A 15,259-nucleotide genomic window follows, 5' to 3' on the forward strand; every position below is an offset into this window, starting at 1 on the left:
AAAGATTTAGAGTTACTTCAATTGTCTATAGCTCTAAGTAAAAATATGATGGTTGCGAGTAATTTTTGTCACAGATATAAAACCAGCTTTCAGTTCTGGGACATAGATAGCATTAAGTAAACTTATACTACCGGTCTCAAGTTCCAGATGAGCATTTCACAGATGAATTTGTCGTCTGAAAACATATCAGCACCATTCAACGCACCATTCTTCAAATTGACAATCCTCTACTCTTTCTCTTTCTTGTCGTTCATCTTGCTTTTCAGGGCCTTTTGATGCAAAATGGCCAATTTTTCCCCATGAAAAACATTTCACACCTTTCTTACCTTTTAATGATTAAAAATTGCTTTAATGTGTTCTGCTAAAACGTGGTGATCACAATTTTCTGATTCCTTTCCAAGCTTTCTTGAATCTTCTTGTAACAATTTTGCCTTAAGCACCGAAAACGGTGGCATCTCTTCTCTGCTTTCCACCGCAACAACAACTGAACCTTTTGGTTTGAAGTCGGGGGTAGAGCATTAAAAAACCTTATCATAGCACACTCAAGTGAGTTAAAAAAAAAACTTAACCATAAAGTAGTACTCTCCAGACTCCAAGACAGTGTCTGTTGATAAATTCACCTTATAACTTTTTTAACTGTATCAATTATGCTTGAACTTATTTTGAAAACAATATCGTTTCTTGCTGTTGGAATCACTATTTGAAAGACAAATTTATAGTCATGTACATATGTAAAATTTTAAGTCAGGGTAAACAGTTCCAATAAGTTCAGATTTACTATGTACTGAATTCCATAGTGTAGCCTTCGGCATCGGTTTTTAATCAACCATCTTCTTTAGTTAGTAAATGTCATTTTAAGAAATGGCAAGAATAATTGATAAAAAAGTAGGCAGCACCTAATGATATGCTATTAATTACTATTATAAAAAAAGCATATATTAAAATATCTAAGAATAAGTATTGCTCGAATGAGAAATTTTAAAGTGGTACAAAATAGCTTAAAACATTCTTTAGCCTCATTACTATCTCCACATACAAATTGTCATTACGTTTTCCTTTGTGACATGAAGGACGGACAAACAAGCAAACAAACAAACAAATGGACTTTCTCATTTATACTTATATTGGTATAGATTTTTCTGATATTTTAAATATTTTAAATACTATGTATGTCCATTAAATTCAGCAACTGATTTTAATTTTTTTTAATTTTAATATTGTGGAAGAGGACATTTATTTTCAACAAAATGGCGCAACACGCCACAGAAGCAAGAAAATTTTCGTATTTCTCCAAGAGGTGATCTAAATTGTCTTGTATTTCATTTATTAGGCCAAAGCCATATGAAATATAAGGCACATGTCAAGGCTTCAAAATCAAATCAACTTTATAAAGATATGTATCGTGAAGTAAAGAATATCATAAAGTCATAAAGGCCATTTACTATTACTGTACTAAGATTGGTAAAAGTTGATTCTCAACTCGAAAATCTTGAGAATAAACGAATTTATTTCATGGTTTGCAAAATATTGTCGTTAACATTTGGTTACTTTTTTGAAATGATCCAATTGACAATTTATTTCTTCAAAAATAAAAATCTCACTGAAAAGAATACTGAATTATATTTCAACGCCTCGAATACTTAACAAGGATCAACTTTATCTTATGTCACCATACGCAAGCTTAAACTTCATATATGTATTAAGTTAACAACACATGAAACTTACCAATATCAAGAAAATAATAGTTTTCAGATTTTGTGTCAACAAAGACATTTTATAAAATACTTGCCTCAAAATGCACAATCCTTTTTAAGTAAAGCCATTATTCTTTTTTACATTAAACAATTTAAATTTTAACATGTTCAAGGAGTACGTAGCTTCTTCTAGAATTTAGTTTTTTATAGGCTTTATAAGAAGGAAAAACTAATTTAAAATAACCAACAATTTCCTCTATTTTAAAGGTTCGAAGAAAAGCCCAAGCCCAACAACAGCAACAACAACAAAATCTTCAAGAAACCCGCTCTTATTGTACAAGTGAGCCGCGACTTAGTGAAACGGAAACACCGCCACAAAGACGTAAACTTTCCCAAAGAAGACCACAACATCAACAAGGTTAGTTGAACATCTACTCGTAAAATGAAATGAAAATCTTAATTTGTTTTGAGATATAACAATTTACAAAAACCACCTGTGCCTTACTGCCCATTTTATATCTTCTTCTATGGCAAGAGAAAAGGATTAAATAGGAACTTAGTTATACGAAAACTTTATCATATCGCATCCTGAGTTAAATTTATGTTGAACTATTTTTGACTCAAATTATATTTGGGTTTAAACTTTGAAGTTTTCCTTTGATAATAATTTCGAATCATTTACGATGGAAAAATCTTATTGATGATTGATTGAATTTATTCGTTTAAAATGAAATACATCCTGCCAAAGGATTCATTTTGGTGGAATTGATTTCCTTTTTCAGAATGTTTATGCATAAAGTACATAAATACATAGTTTCAAAATTCAGAATCAGTGAAATATGAAACATAAATAATGATGAATCTATTTTAGAAAAGTAAATAACTATGTTCATCGGAGTATAAATCATGAAAACAAATCAGTGGAATATCAAAACCCATTTGAATTCAAAAGAACTTTCGACCTATTCAAAAATATGTTTAGTTGCTACTAAAAATAGCCATGAACTTAGTTTAGTATGTTTAATAGATAGGTTGTGTTGCTCAGTTAGCATTATTTTAAGGATCCTTATTTAGAGTTTGGCTAAAAGGAATCACTCCATAATACCAGGGTTTCAAGTATTTTAGTTTAAAAAGTAAAAAAAAGGAGTTAAAAACTTCTTACTGGTATCCTTAAAAATAAGTTAAATTGTTATTTTGAACATTTTGAAAAGCACTTTTGAATTAGAAATTTCGAAGTTTTTATCCAATCAAGCATAATTTGTATAATCGTCACAATAACAAGATAAGTTAACTTTTCACTTGTCTCTCCACTGTTGAGATCTCAAGTCAAATAGAACTTCTATCTTTTCACACGAAGAAACAAAATTGCCTCCTTCTTCCTTAACCTTAACCTACACTTTCTACAATATGGTGTAAGTCTTTTCTCTTTCCTTCGGTTCGGTTGGAAAACATTTAACTTCACCTTTTCATTGAGTGTTACAAAAAAAGAATGAAAATACACGAACGAATGAAGAACTTTCCGACCGTAATAGGAGTTTTCATTCTATTTTTATTTGGAAATTCGTTAAGGACGAAAGGATACATGTATATTTGTATTTTTAATGCAATCCCACTTCTGAGCCAAGTGTAACAATGGAAAGATATTCGTTGCGTTGAAGTTAAGAATGGATGGGATGTGTTTAAATATTTTTTAAACCGTTTTAGATAAACTTGGTGACGTTTCTATTAAGGCAGTTTAATTTGGTGCGTTTTTACATATAAAGGGTGGTTTTTTGAAAGCTATAGGAACATTTTTCAAAAAAAAACACATGCAATTCTTAAAAATGCATGAAATCTTTATTTGAATCACAAGTACAGTCCATATAACCTTGACTGCACCTTAAATGGTCTATCCGCTTCGTCCGATTTTAACAAGCTCTTTCCAACATTTCGGCCGGTATTTCATTAATAAATGCTTTAAGGTTGTCTTCCAATGTGTCAATTGAAGCGGGCTTATCTGTATGGACATGAGATTTAACACAGCCCTACAAAAAACAGTTTAAAGGCGTTGAATAGAATGATCTAGGTGGCCAATTGATCGGTCCCGAACGTGAAATAAAATGTTCACTGTGTAGCATGTGGCACCGTGTTTTTGAGACCACATAACACGAAAGTCAAGCTCTTGCATTTCGGGCAACAAAAAGGTGGATATCTTTTCACGGTTGCTCTAACCATTCACATTTTCGTTACGATTCGCATCATCTTTGAAGAAGTACGGTCCAATGATGTCATTAGCCCATAAACCGCGCCAAACAATGACTTTTTCTTTATGTATTGGTAGCTCTTAAAATGCTTCTGGCTGATATTCACTTAAAAAACTACAATTCTGCTTATTTAACCAATTGAGCGAAAAATGAGCTTAGTCGCTGAACATAATTTCTTGGTAAAAAGTGTGTCTTCGGCCAACTTTCCAAGAGCTCATTCACCAAAAATTTAACGTTGCAGCAGGCTTTCGGATCGATTTGTGCACCAGCTATAATTTGAAAGGCATCGCACCTTAATCCTTCCACAAAAAACTTCACCATGGACAGCTATAGCTTTAGGGTAGTAAGAACTTTTTTCTTCCTAGGCACAGCTTTAAATTCAGACAACAACATTGTTAAAATCAAACAGAGATTAACTCTTGCAAATCACTGTTTCTTTGGAATTCAAAGGCAAGTGAATAGTAAGATCCTTTCTCGAGCATCTAAAGTTACCCAAACATCACCCTGGTTTTCATTTGGATCTTGTAAAGGATAGAAAAATAAAACAAAAACATAGAACTACAAAATCGAAATGGTTTCAACTAAATAAAGTAACTAACTTTTCATTTAGTAGCTCAGATATAAAGCATCTACATAAATTCTTCACATTTGACAGAATTTCAATACAAATTGGAAATATTAATATAGAACGCTTTTTAAAACATAACAATAATACGTGAGTTTATAATCAATAAATATATGCACTGAAGATCTAGGTTTGAGGATTCTATAAATCTTTAAATGGTTTTGAAGAAAGTAAGATTATTGCACTTGATATTAAGAAATCATTTGATAGGGTTTGGTTTCAGGCACTCTTATCGAAAATGCTTGCTTTTGGTTTTCACAAATCTCTCCTTTATGGCATTAGTAATTATCTTTCCGATCACATAAGTATATTGGATGGGTTCAAGTCTGAAAACCATAAAATAAATGCTGGTGTGCCCCAGGGCTCTGTTTTATCTCCAACACTTTTTCCCATTTTTATTTATTATCTCCTTTTTATCCAATACAATATTTTGCTGATGATAGTATTCTCAGCTTTTCAAATTCGTTTTCAGACTCACATCCCTGTTCTTCGGATGTAAAACTACAACGTCAAAATATGATACAGTTATTAAATTCGGACTTAAACAGCATTTTACAATGGCGAATCAAAACACGTGTGGAATTTATTGCTTCGAAAATCGAATGTATCATCAGTGAGATGCACCCCCCTTGCCGTTTTCCATGGATGAAACTTCCATTGAGGAGACTGACCATCTCGATATTCTTGGTATGTGTACCACCAAACACCTCTTGTGGAAACGATATCATACGCGATAACGCCAAAAATCCCCCAAGATGTTTGGGTTTTCCAAGGCGACACAAGAAGTTTTTCTCCCCTTCTGATCAGGCTGTTGTCTACAAGACTTATATAAGTCAATAGCTTGAGTAAAACTCCCATATCTGCAACTTACTTAAGCCTCTTGGACAGTATTGAACGTATAGCTTTTAGATTGATTGGTGATCATACAATCATAGGATCATTTACATCGCTTGAACATCGTCGTAAAGTTTCTAGCCATCTGCATTCCATCACTTAAAAAGTTCAAACGTAACACTCGAGCTTTTAGGAATGCTTATCAGGATACTTTATAGCCCACTTCGGTTGTACTGTTAAATACAGAGATTCGTTCTTTAGCCGTACTACGCGAATGTGGAATGCTTTACCAAACTCTGTCTTTCCCAGTCATTGCAATATTCAGAAATTCAAAACCAATGTGCAGTGACAACTGTTTTCAAACCCTCTGTCCTTTTCCAGTGCTCACACTCTGTCTTTACATAATAAGGGTAGTAATACCCCCTTGAGTGTGCGCTTATTATGTATATACAAAAAAAAAAGAATACGCCAAACATTTCTCTAAATTTCGATACTACATATTGAAGTCAAAATAGACACATTGACACCGTGTCTTCGTTGCCCGTTTGACCGTTTACCTTAAAAAATTGGCACAGAAATAATCGTGTATTTTTTAAAAGACTTTAAGCGTGACTAATTCAATTATTCTATTAATGGATCAAAATGACTCACATGCACAATGCAAACGAAAATAAAATCATAGAACGCATTCAGAATTGTTTTTTTTTTTTTAATCGACCCTTGGGCGTATACGTACTTTTTCAATTAGTATCAATATCAATTTTTCCACTTTGAACCACTTGGAAGGAATTGGACTCGCACTGATAATTTTTCCATTGGCATGCCCTTAAATATTTACAAAGGTTAATTTTTGTAATTTAAGGAATGCAATCAATAATTGAAGTGGAAGCTATTTTTGTCGCTATTGGAGACATTTCAGAATTTAAGTAATTTCGCTAGGATTTTATTTTTGTATGTATTGTTAATGTGATTTTTCTTACTTTATAATTACTTAAAAAAATTGTAAAGGGCTTTTTTAAGACGAGTTGTTTTAAAGAGAAATAAAATACATGTGATTTTATGTTATAGCCAAGAATTAAGTTTGCTTTATTATAACTCTAAGGATTCGACATTATGTTTTCAAAATAATTTTGAGCAAGTGGCCGATTTGAATGCATCCAATTTGAGCTTATGTCAGCAATAACGCCCTGAACATTCCATAGATAAGTAACTTCACGTAAATCTACAGAAAATAGTCAAGCAGTATTAAATCGAACAATCTTGGAGATTCTGGAAACTGGATGATAAAAACTAATAGTTTCGTTACGTCACGTTAACAGCAACACAATTTTTTGGTAATATATTTTTGCATTATTTCAAAAACGTTGTTCAGGAGTAAAACTATTTATTATGAAATTGCTAACCAAACTAATTATAAATCAAGTGTCGACTGTCAAAAACATCAACTCCAAAAAGTATCACAAGATTCAAAACTACACGATTCATCCAATTTGTATTTGTTTGGATAAGAAATAAAAACTTTTAAGAAATCCTACTAAAATTGGTTTTTGACTAAAAATCTTGTTAACAAAAATAGATTTTGAAATTAAACTATTATTTATTTTATAAAAAAAAAACACAACACGAAAGCCTAAGAACTTTTAATCAAAACAAATCGACAGAGGTAATGGGAAGTTATCAGTGTGAGTCGCATCCCAGTTTCTTTTTAACATTTGTTTTTGATTGAAGACTAAATATAATAAGGACTTTGTATTTTAACTTACAAATTTTCCGTTGAGTCTGCACACTTTTTTGTCCTTTCTTTAAATTTTGTTAGAATAGAAAACACTCTTTAAACTTAAATTTAAAACCTTTGAAAAATAAAATAATTCGTCATTTAATAAACTGTTATTTGTGAAACCGAATTCTGTCTATTCCCCCAAAGTAAGAAATGTCAATTTACAGCGTTCTGCTTTTCAAAATTTGCAGTTTCCCAGTAAATTGTCTTTAAAATTAAAATTTATTTGTCGAAATAGGAAACTTACATGGTTTCCATCAAACATTCTTTAAGATTGTGTTTTGCAAGCAAACTTCTCTGGTCCTTCGAGCCGGATCGAATATTTGTAGATACGTTTTTTAACCTTTTTGTTTTAAATATACAAATTTTAAATTCAATTTATTTCATTCTTCACGTTATAAAATTTATTGTAGCAAAGGTTCGAAAGTTTTCGTGTTCTTAAAGCTCAAAGCAGCAGTTATGAGTGATTTTGTCATAATAAAAGAACAAATAATCTTTTGAGTGTTCATAAATTATAAACAAAACCACAGAATTATGTTAAATTTATGTAAAGCAAAACTATAACTTATATTGAAAAATTGTATAACATAGATAGTCCATCATGTTTCACTTCAGATGTGGATATCCAGCATTTTCATTAACAAAAAAAAAAACAATATATCCAATTTTCTCCCTAAAGACCGCAATAAACTAAATCACTGTTGATTTTAATCCAATTTGAATTCTTTATAGTCCAATTATATAAACCAAATTCAATCAGTTATGCGTATAACTCCTCTACCATCATTACCAGAAATTCAATGCAAAATAAACCTTTATAACTCTTCTTCAAAACCCCCCAAGTCTTTAGCCCTATACGGGTACTGATGATGGGCGTCCAAGTGCAATCACCAAAAGCATAATGTCCGAATAAAATCCTTTATTAAAACCGAAAAACCCTTAACAAAACAGAAGCAAAGTATCAATATATTCCCTGCCCTCTCCCTCTTTAAGCCTCTGCCCTCTGAGCCACATAAATTGTTAAAATCATCCCTCAAAGCAAAATTCGCCACTCCAAAATGCAAATGGATGCGGATAAGTCCCGTTTTCATTGATAACGCCGTCCGTACTGTTGGTTCGTCGTCACTCGTACCTATATTATAACCACTCAAGAGCGAAAAACCCAATTACCACTGACAAGAGCTGCTGGATGATGTTAAAGTTCCCTCTGGAAATATTATGCTATGGCATTTCCGAAACAAAACTCGATTAAAAGGGTTTTTCTTTCGTTGTTGTAGTTGTTGGTGTTGGTTTTGTTTCAAAAGGCTGATGATGGAGAGTTTACAAGCAATATATTCCCAAATGAACCAATATTGAATCATTCAAATTCTACAGGAGGTAACCCTTTTTACGAATAACAATTACCTACTTTTGCTGCTGTCATGGAGTGCATCAGGATGATAATAATGTGATAAGTTTAAGAGGCACGCAAATTTCAAATAGAGTCTCTATATCTCCCACTCTCGACTCGATATTCTATAAAACAATAAACTTGTTATGCCCTTTGACAATTTTTGATTTTGGGTCAAAACTCGCATGCAGCAAGAGGTCCTTGCTTAAGGTTATAGAGCGGAAGCAACGAGCATACACCTACCACTCCCGGAAATCACAAAGTTTGAATGAACGTTTCGAGTTCGCCCGTCAGCAAAATATCACTGCGATATGTTCTCCTGCGCCTCACTGCTCTGTATACAGAGGTTAGGTTATGGGCTTTGCCATCAAAAGCAAGGCAGGTATAGGAAGACATATCGCAATGCATCGTATTTAATAGATCTATTTCTGGCACAATAAAGTAAACTTTCTCGTGTAAATGTTATGCATATGTGGTAAAAAATCCTCCACATACTTTCAGATATGTACATTTAATGGTTCAACCCGAGACGTATAAAATATTTGTATACGGTTCTGTGGCTGTCGTATTTGTGGGGGCAGGTTGTCGGATAGACAAAACCGCACTTAAGGTCAAAAGTTTTGCAGCCCAAAACTTCAATAGCAGAGCAGGCTTCAAATACCTTCCTGAGAGAGGTAAAATGTTATAAATTAACTTAAAAAACATTTTATGTTATGGCTTTTGTAGAAAGTTTTCATATACATTGTGGTGTTGTAGCTTTTTTGTTGGTTTGTTAAATATTATATTTGGCGTACAAAATAGTCATTTTTTGAATACCTATAAAATGTATGAGGAAATATATATAGAAAATATTTTGAATTTAAAATTCAATCGATTAAAAAATAAAAAGAAACATACCATCAGAGTGAAAGTTTGTCTGGCATGACCTAATTTAAGGATATAAGTTTATGTTATAGCCTTATAAGATTGAGAGCAAGTATACGACGTATATCTTATATGGTATGACTTACCTTCTTTATATGTAAACACCTTAGACCTAAACCATATTATGACATAACAAGGTCGTATAGAGACGAAAGATGAAAACAAAAAATGTTGTGGAACACCACAAAATTGTTTGTCAAAATTATAATGTGTAATTTTGTTAGGATCGTTAAATGTTGTGTGGGTGGAAATTGACACTCTGCCTGTGTTGTTTAAGGACACATTTTTGTTTCATCTTATAGAATAATACCACACCTGTGACCTATAAAAACAAAATACAGAAAATTCATTTCTGGGAAAATGCTGTTCAAAAATCCTTGGGGAAGAGTGAATTAGTTTGGTAACGCGGATATTTTTTTTGACTTCTTGGTTGTTGATTGTTGGAGAAAAAAGAAGGAACTCTTATGGGAAATTTTAAAACACTTCAATATTATGATTTACATAGTGTTATGGTTCTTATTAGAAAAATGTATCTACGTCGAGTGAAAAAAATAGAGCGATAAAAGAAATTACGTCTTCATTTTTTTTGAAAAAAAGAATACTTGTTTGGTTATTAAACTTGGAGAATTACAGACAGGAATACAAAAAGCCATAAAGCAAAAGGTAAACTAGACTAGGTTAATATTTGTGGCTCACCTAAGAGTTTGTTTTAAAATGTAAAGTTCTTTTGAAATTGATAGGTTTTTTCCAAACGATATCTTAGGAAAAAGTTGAGTATACTTCAAAACAAAGAAAATTTTCCGAAGACTATGCGAAATGTATTTTATTGAATTTTAGTTTATAATTTATTGAAAACAAACTTAACTTTTTATTATAATAAAATATACACTCGGAAAATATTATTTTAAGTAAAATGGTTTGTGTATTTGAATGAACTTATCGAATACACACAATTTTTTGTCGGTAAGCCAGTTTCATCCCAAGACACAACTCATCCTCGGACAACTCATACCAGAAATGAAAAATTTCTTGTAAGCATACTTAACGAAAATAATTGTGTGTGTTTTCAACTAGTTCGTTCAAAGCTTTTTCAGTTGAATAGCTTTATTTTAGTTTCATATTAGAAGAAACAGGATTTAAAATAAATTATTAGAAGTTAAGAAAGAGGCAGAACATGTATGTTTAAATTGTAAAGCGATTGCCTATTGGTGGTAGGTGTCTAAAACGGATAAGGAATAGTTCGTTGGTGTGCTCAGCTTTATGCAGATAGATTGATAAAGACATTTTATGATGTTAATGGAGGAATGTAATTGGTAGGTAGAAGGTACTTACTACAATCCAATCACATTCCTTCTTTCCTACAAGTTTTCAGAGCAAACATGGAGTTATTACGTTCAGTTTATTTTTTTCTTAAAGTTAAAAAAAACAAGTATACGAACATATACAAGAAATTGCATTTCCTGTGTTGTTAACAGTCAGTCTCTATTGATTGTAAATATACGCTCTACATTTTAATTTCCTAAAAAAATGTTGACGTTTTTAAGATATAGAATTTTGAAAAAATCAATATTTAAAAAAAAAATGCACTTTTGATAATCAAATATTGTTAAATCAGAGAATAGATCATCTAAGAAAAATTTATAAAAATCGGTTCATAAGTAGCTGAGAAAATTAAAAACAAAATAACGGTTCTATGAGCGGTACCTTTCCGGCGCAGTACAAAAAAATGTTTTTCTTACTAAAAAAACTCAAGTTAAAAAATAAAATTTTAGGAGAAATTAAAAAAAATCCATCTGTTTGTTTTTGAGAAATTTGTATGGGAGCCACTTTTTCGACTTCTTTACCATCGTAATATCATGTTTGATTAAAATCTCTTGAGATAGGTATTCTAGAGGACAACACTATAATGGTTTCTCGTCGATCTCAACAACTTAAATTTCCACCACAGTTATCACTTCTCAATTTAAGGCCTTAGAATAGCTTCAATGGGGCAACAGTTTTTAAGTTCAGAAAATGTTCAAATTCTTTAAGAAGAAGAAAAAGAAAAAGGATTGAAAATAAATTTAACCTTGATATTCGTGATTGGAGAGAGCATTGGTGCATCTTCAAACTCTAGTGGGAGAGAAGATGACGTCCCAGGCCCAACAACCGCGAGTTCACCTTCAATTGTTGTTGGAGGCCTACTATCTCATCATTTTTGTGTACTCGAATCTTGATTGATTCTTAACCATAATTCATCGAGCCATTGGTGAGGGCTAGAGGAGGAAAGGATTCTTTATTGAGTACCACATTGGCAATCCTATAAAGACCCTTCACCTCCTCGAGCTTCGCGATCTTCCAATTATGCTTTGGCAAACCTTGATCATTTTGAAAATGTCCTCGATGCCAGGAGGATCGATTGGAATCCAAATGCGGGTTCTAGGTTAACTAGGAATGTCTTCCGTAACAACAACCTCGAGTTTCGCACCTAACCAAACTCCACCTTAACTGACAACAAGCATGTACAAGTCACAAGACCTCCGATCGCCATAAACCATGAGTTTGATATAACCTTGATGCCAACCCCCATCGTTTATGGAAGCTCTCTCAAAATGCTTTAAAAACCACATGAATGCTTAACCTTGACCAGCTGCCAACGATCAGCCGATATTGTGCCATCATCATTGCTCCTGTCAATGACCGCAAATACGACTTTGCCCTTCGTGTGGTCATTGAAACTGACTGGTTTTCTGATGGGATTGAGGGAAGTGCTGGTGTTGTTCACACGAGGCCGTTTTGGTGTCGGTATGACCCAATCAAGAGACCTTTCTCCTTTAGACGTAAGATCTTCCCGGTCCTTGCTGCGGCAAGAACACTCTTTGCTCATTCAACACGATCAGTTTGCTGCGGTGCCCTTCCAACCTCCAATAATTTACCATAGGCGTTCAGGATTCTCGCAGCTTTCCGCTTTTTTTTAAAGAGGTTTTTCGAGAGTTTCTCGGTTTCATTTCTGGATGTGCTCTCAGTAGTAGTGGTAGGGCCATTCTCCACAAACCTGCCACTACTGGAATATGGTATAGCTACCTTCCTTCTGTCATTGCTGCCAACAGCAGGAGACGGTCCGTGGATTACCACTAATCCCTTCTCTGCATTGGCCGCAGGAGATATGGCTGCAGGCTTAGGCGCCAAACTGCTTGCCGGTCTTGAAGAGATACCGGCCTCATAATTTTTTTTTTAATAAAAAAATTGGTCCAACTAGTTGCAAAGGAAGAGAGGGCCTTCAGAACAAAGATTCGCATTATACAGATAAGACTAGTTAATCCAGTGGTCGCCAGGTATCCGGATATTTCGTCAGAGACTGAACAAATTTTTGAGTTGGGCCCCCAGCCAGGCTGATCATCTGCACGGGTCGTTTAACACCCAAGATCTAGCCCAATAAAGATAAGAGGTAGTTGGAACGAAGAGATAGAGTAGGAAGTCAGTTGATGTTAAGGATCGGTGAACAGCAATTGAGCTAGGTTACCTGAATGGGAAGGAGCACCGGAGAAAGGAGCGCTGTCTAGCGTTTTCGCTATTACATCGTGGGAGGTGGGATGGGAGTTGTTGACATAAGCGTTGGCTTGTAAGCCTTGTTTATGTGGGAGGGGATTATGAGATAAGAACCTCCATTAGTGTCAGGAATCATCTGGAGAAAATTCTCGAGAATCATCATCTTCACTTAGCTTCTGCAACTCGACAAGCTCGATGTTCAAAGTAGAAGAGTTGTTGACATGAGCGTTGGCTTGTAAGCCTTGTTTATGTGGGAGGGGATTATGAGATAAGAACCTCCATTAGTGTCAGGAATCATCTGGAGAAAATTCTCGAGAATCATCATCTTCACTCAGCTTCTGCAACTCGACAAGTTCGATGTTCAAAGTACAAGACATACATATATAAACAAATATACATATCAATCCCTACAATTTTCTATTTATTTAAAAATGTTTCTAATAAAAAATTAAAAAATGTCTCATTTAAATGATTAAATATCCTCAAGAAATTTCAAACATGTAAATCACTCAGGAAAACATAATTTCTTATCCAAATCCTCAACACCTTAACACATTATTTATTAACGTCAATTTAAAAATATTCTTTCATAATGGCACACGTCTTGATACATGAATTATCGTAATGTTTTTTTCATATCTCAAGAAACACACCTTTGTAAATAAATGTGCCTCTGACATTAAAAATATGAACTTGAACAACAGGTCTTTTAATCAACAAATAAAAACATCATCTGGTGGATTTTGAAATTTTAACAAATTTCCTTGAGTTTGATTCATGTTAAGACACTCAAGAAACCTCAATTCCCTGTAAGAGAATATTTTATTTTATTCCATATTTCTCATAAGGGGAGGAGGAGTATGTACTTATATATAATTTTAATAACCTGTTAAACTTTCTTATGAGACTTTATCAAGGTAGAATTTCGTACACATGTACGTCGCAGTATGTAAAGATACTTAATTTAGTTGATTATAAATTACATCGCACCTGGAAGGAAAATTTCATTTCTCATTTTGCAAAAAGTTCTAAAAGCATTTTCCAGACAAAACATAATAAAAAGAAACGGAAAAAGAGAACAAAAAAGAAAAGACGGAGCATTGGAAGAGACTTTAAGGCGTTTTTAATTTACGTTAGGGTGGTAAAAAATTATAAACCATTAAACCGTCATGTCCCCTTCTTCCTTTTTACTTTTTAATATTTCACAGTTTTTATAAATTTCAATGTATACCTTTTACAAAAATTTGTGAAATTATACATTAAATAAATAAATGACTTCATAAAAATACGAACTCATACATTTTGATTAATTTCTTCCCTACGAAAGAACAAAGAAAGATTTTTCACTTTGTTTGACTTTTATTTATTTTTTAAAGATGCACCCTTATGTTTTTCTCTTAGGACCAAACCACTTTTATCCACATTTCGTTTAAAGGATAAAACAGAATATAAAACATTTATCCACGACAAGCCAAAGAGAAGAACAAAACTTTTATTCTTAATTAATGACATCTATAACAATGTAGCTCCTCCTCAAAAAGGATATTGAACGCACCTGTCAACAACACGACGCAAAACAGACACAGTATATTATTTATAATGAAAAGAACAACAAAATTATATATCTCCTTTAAGACAGAGTTTCCTTTCCTAATAACATCTGTTGCCGGATGTTGAATACGTTTTAGGTAACTTACTTACAAGCTTTTGGTATATATTTTATGATAATGTATATCAATATTTTATCTGAAACGAAATTTATTCGGAGCCATCTGTCAAAGTCGAAGTCGGTTGTTCGATTGTTCGATGGATGTTTTGTGTTATATATTTATTTAAATTTATTTATTTCTTCCAAAAGTTTTCTAGAACTACGCCAGTTATAAGTTTATTATCTTGATCCTGTGTCTCTTTGATAAATTAAGAGATTAAACTGGGATTTTATATGGGAATCAGAATCTTGATTTAATTTGGTTAGCATTTCATATACTTTACCTCACATTAGAAGATATTGTAATCGGAACGATTTTTCGAAATAAAGGATACTTTTTTTCGTTTGTCTATATTTTCTTTGAATATCGAACTTAGAATTTTAGAAACGAAAAATGTCATTGTCTTCAAAGTATGCTACAGTAAAAAGAATAAGTTTAGTACATTGTTAAGTTAAAAAAAGGTTAATAATTAATTAAAAATTGATAAAAATTGACTACAAGTTTATTTAATTCTATACAAAGTAACCATTTTAAA

At 32.8% G+C, this 15,259-nt stretch overlaps 1 protein-coding gene across 3 annotated transcripts in view; it reads left to right on the plus strand.

The window, feature by feature from the left end:
• LOC129950273 (GTP-binding protein RAD) overlaps positions 1–15,259 on the plus strand; it is a 214,682-nt gene that overhangs the window by 66,827 nt on the left and 132,596 nt on the right. For all 3 annotated transcript variants that reach the window (XM_056062156.1, XM_056062157.1, XM_056062158.1), the window contains exon 3: positions 1,962–2,112. In XM_056062156.1, the coding sequence (XP_055918131.1) occupies positions 1,962–2,112 (151 nt within the window). The remainder of the gene's footprint in view (positions 1–1,961; positions 2,113–15,259) is intronic.

The sequence above is a fragment of the Eupeodes corollae genome, chromosome 3 (genome assembly GCF_945859685.1).
Source record: "Eupeodes corollae chromosome 3, idEupCoro1.1, whole genome shotgun sequence".
Lineage (NCBI taxonomy): Eukaryota > Metazoa > Arthropoda > Insecta > Diptera > Syrphidae > Eupeodes > Eupeodes corollae.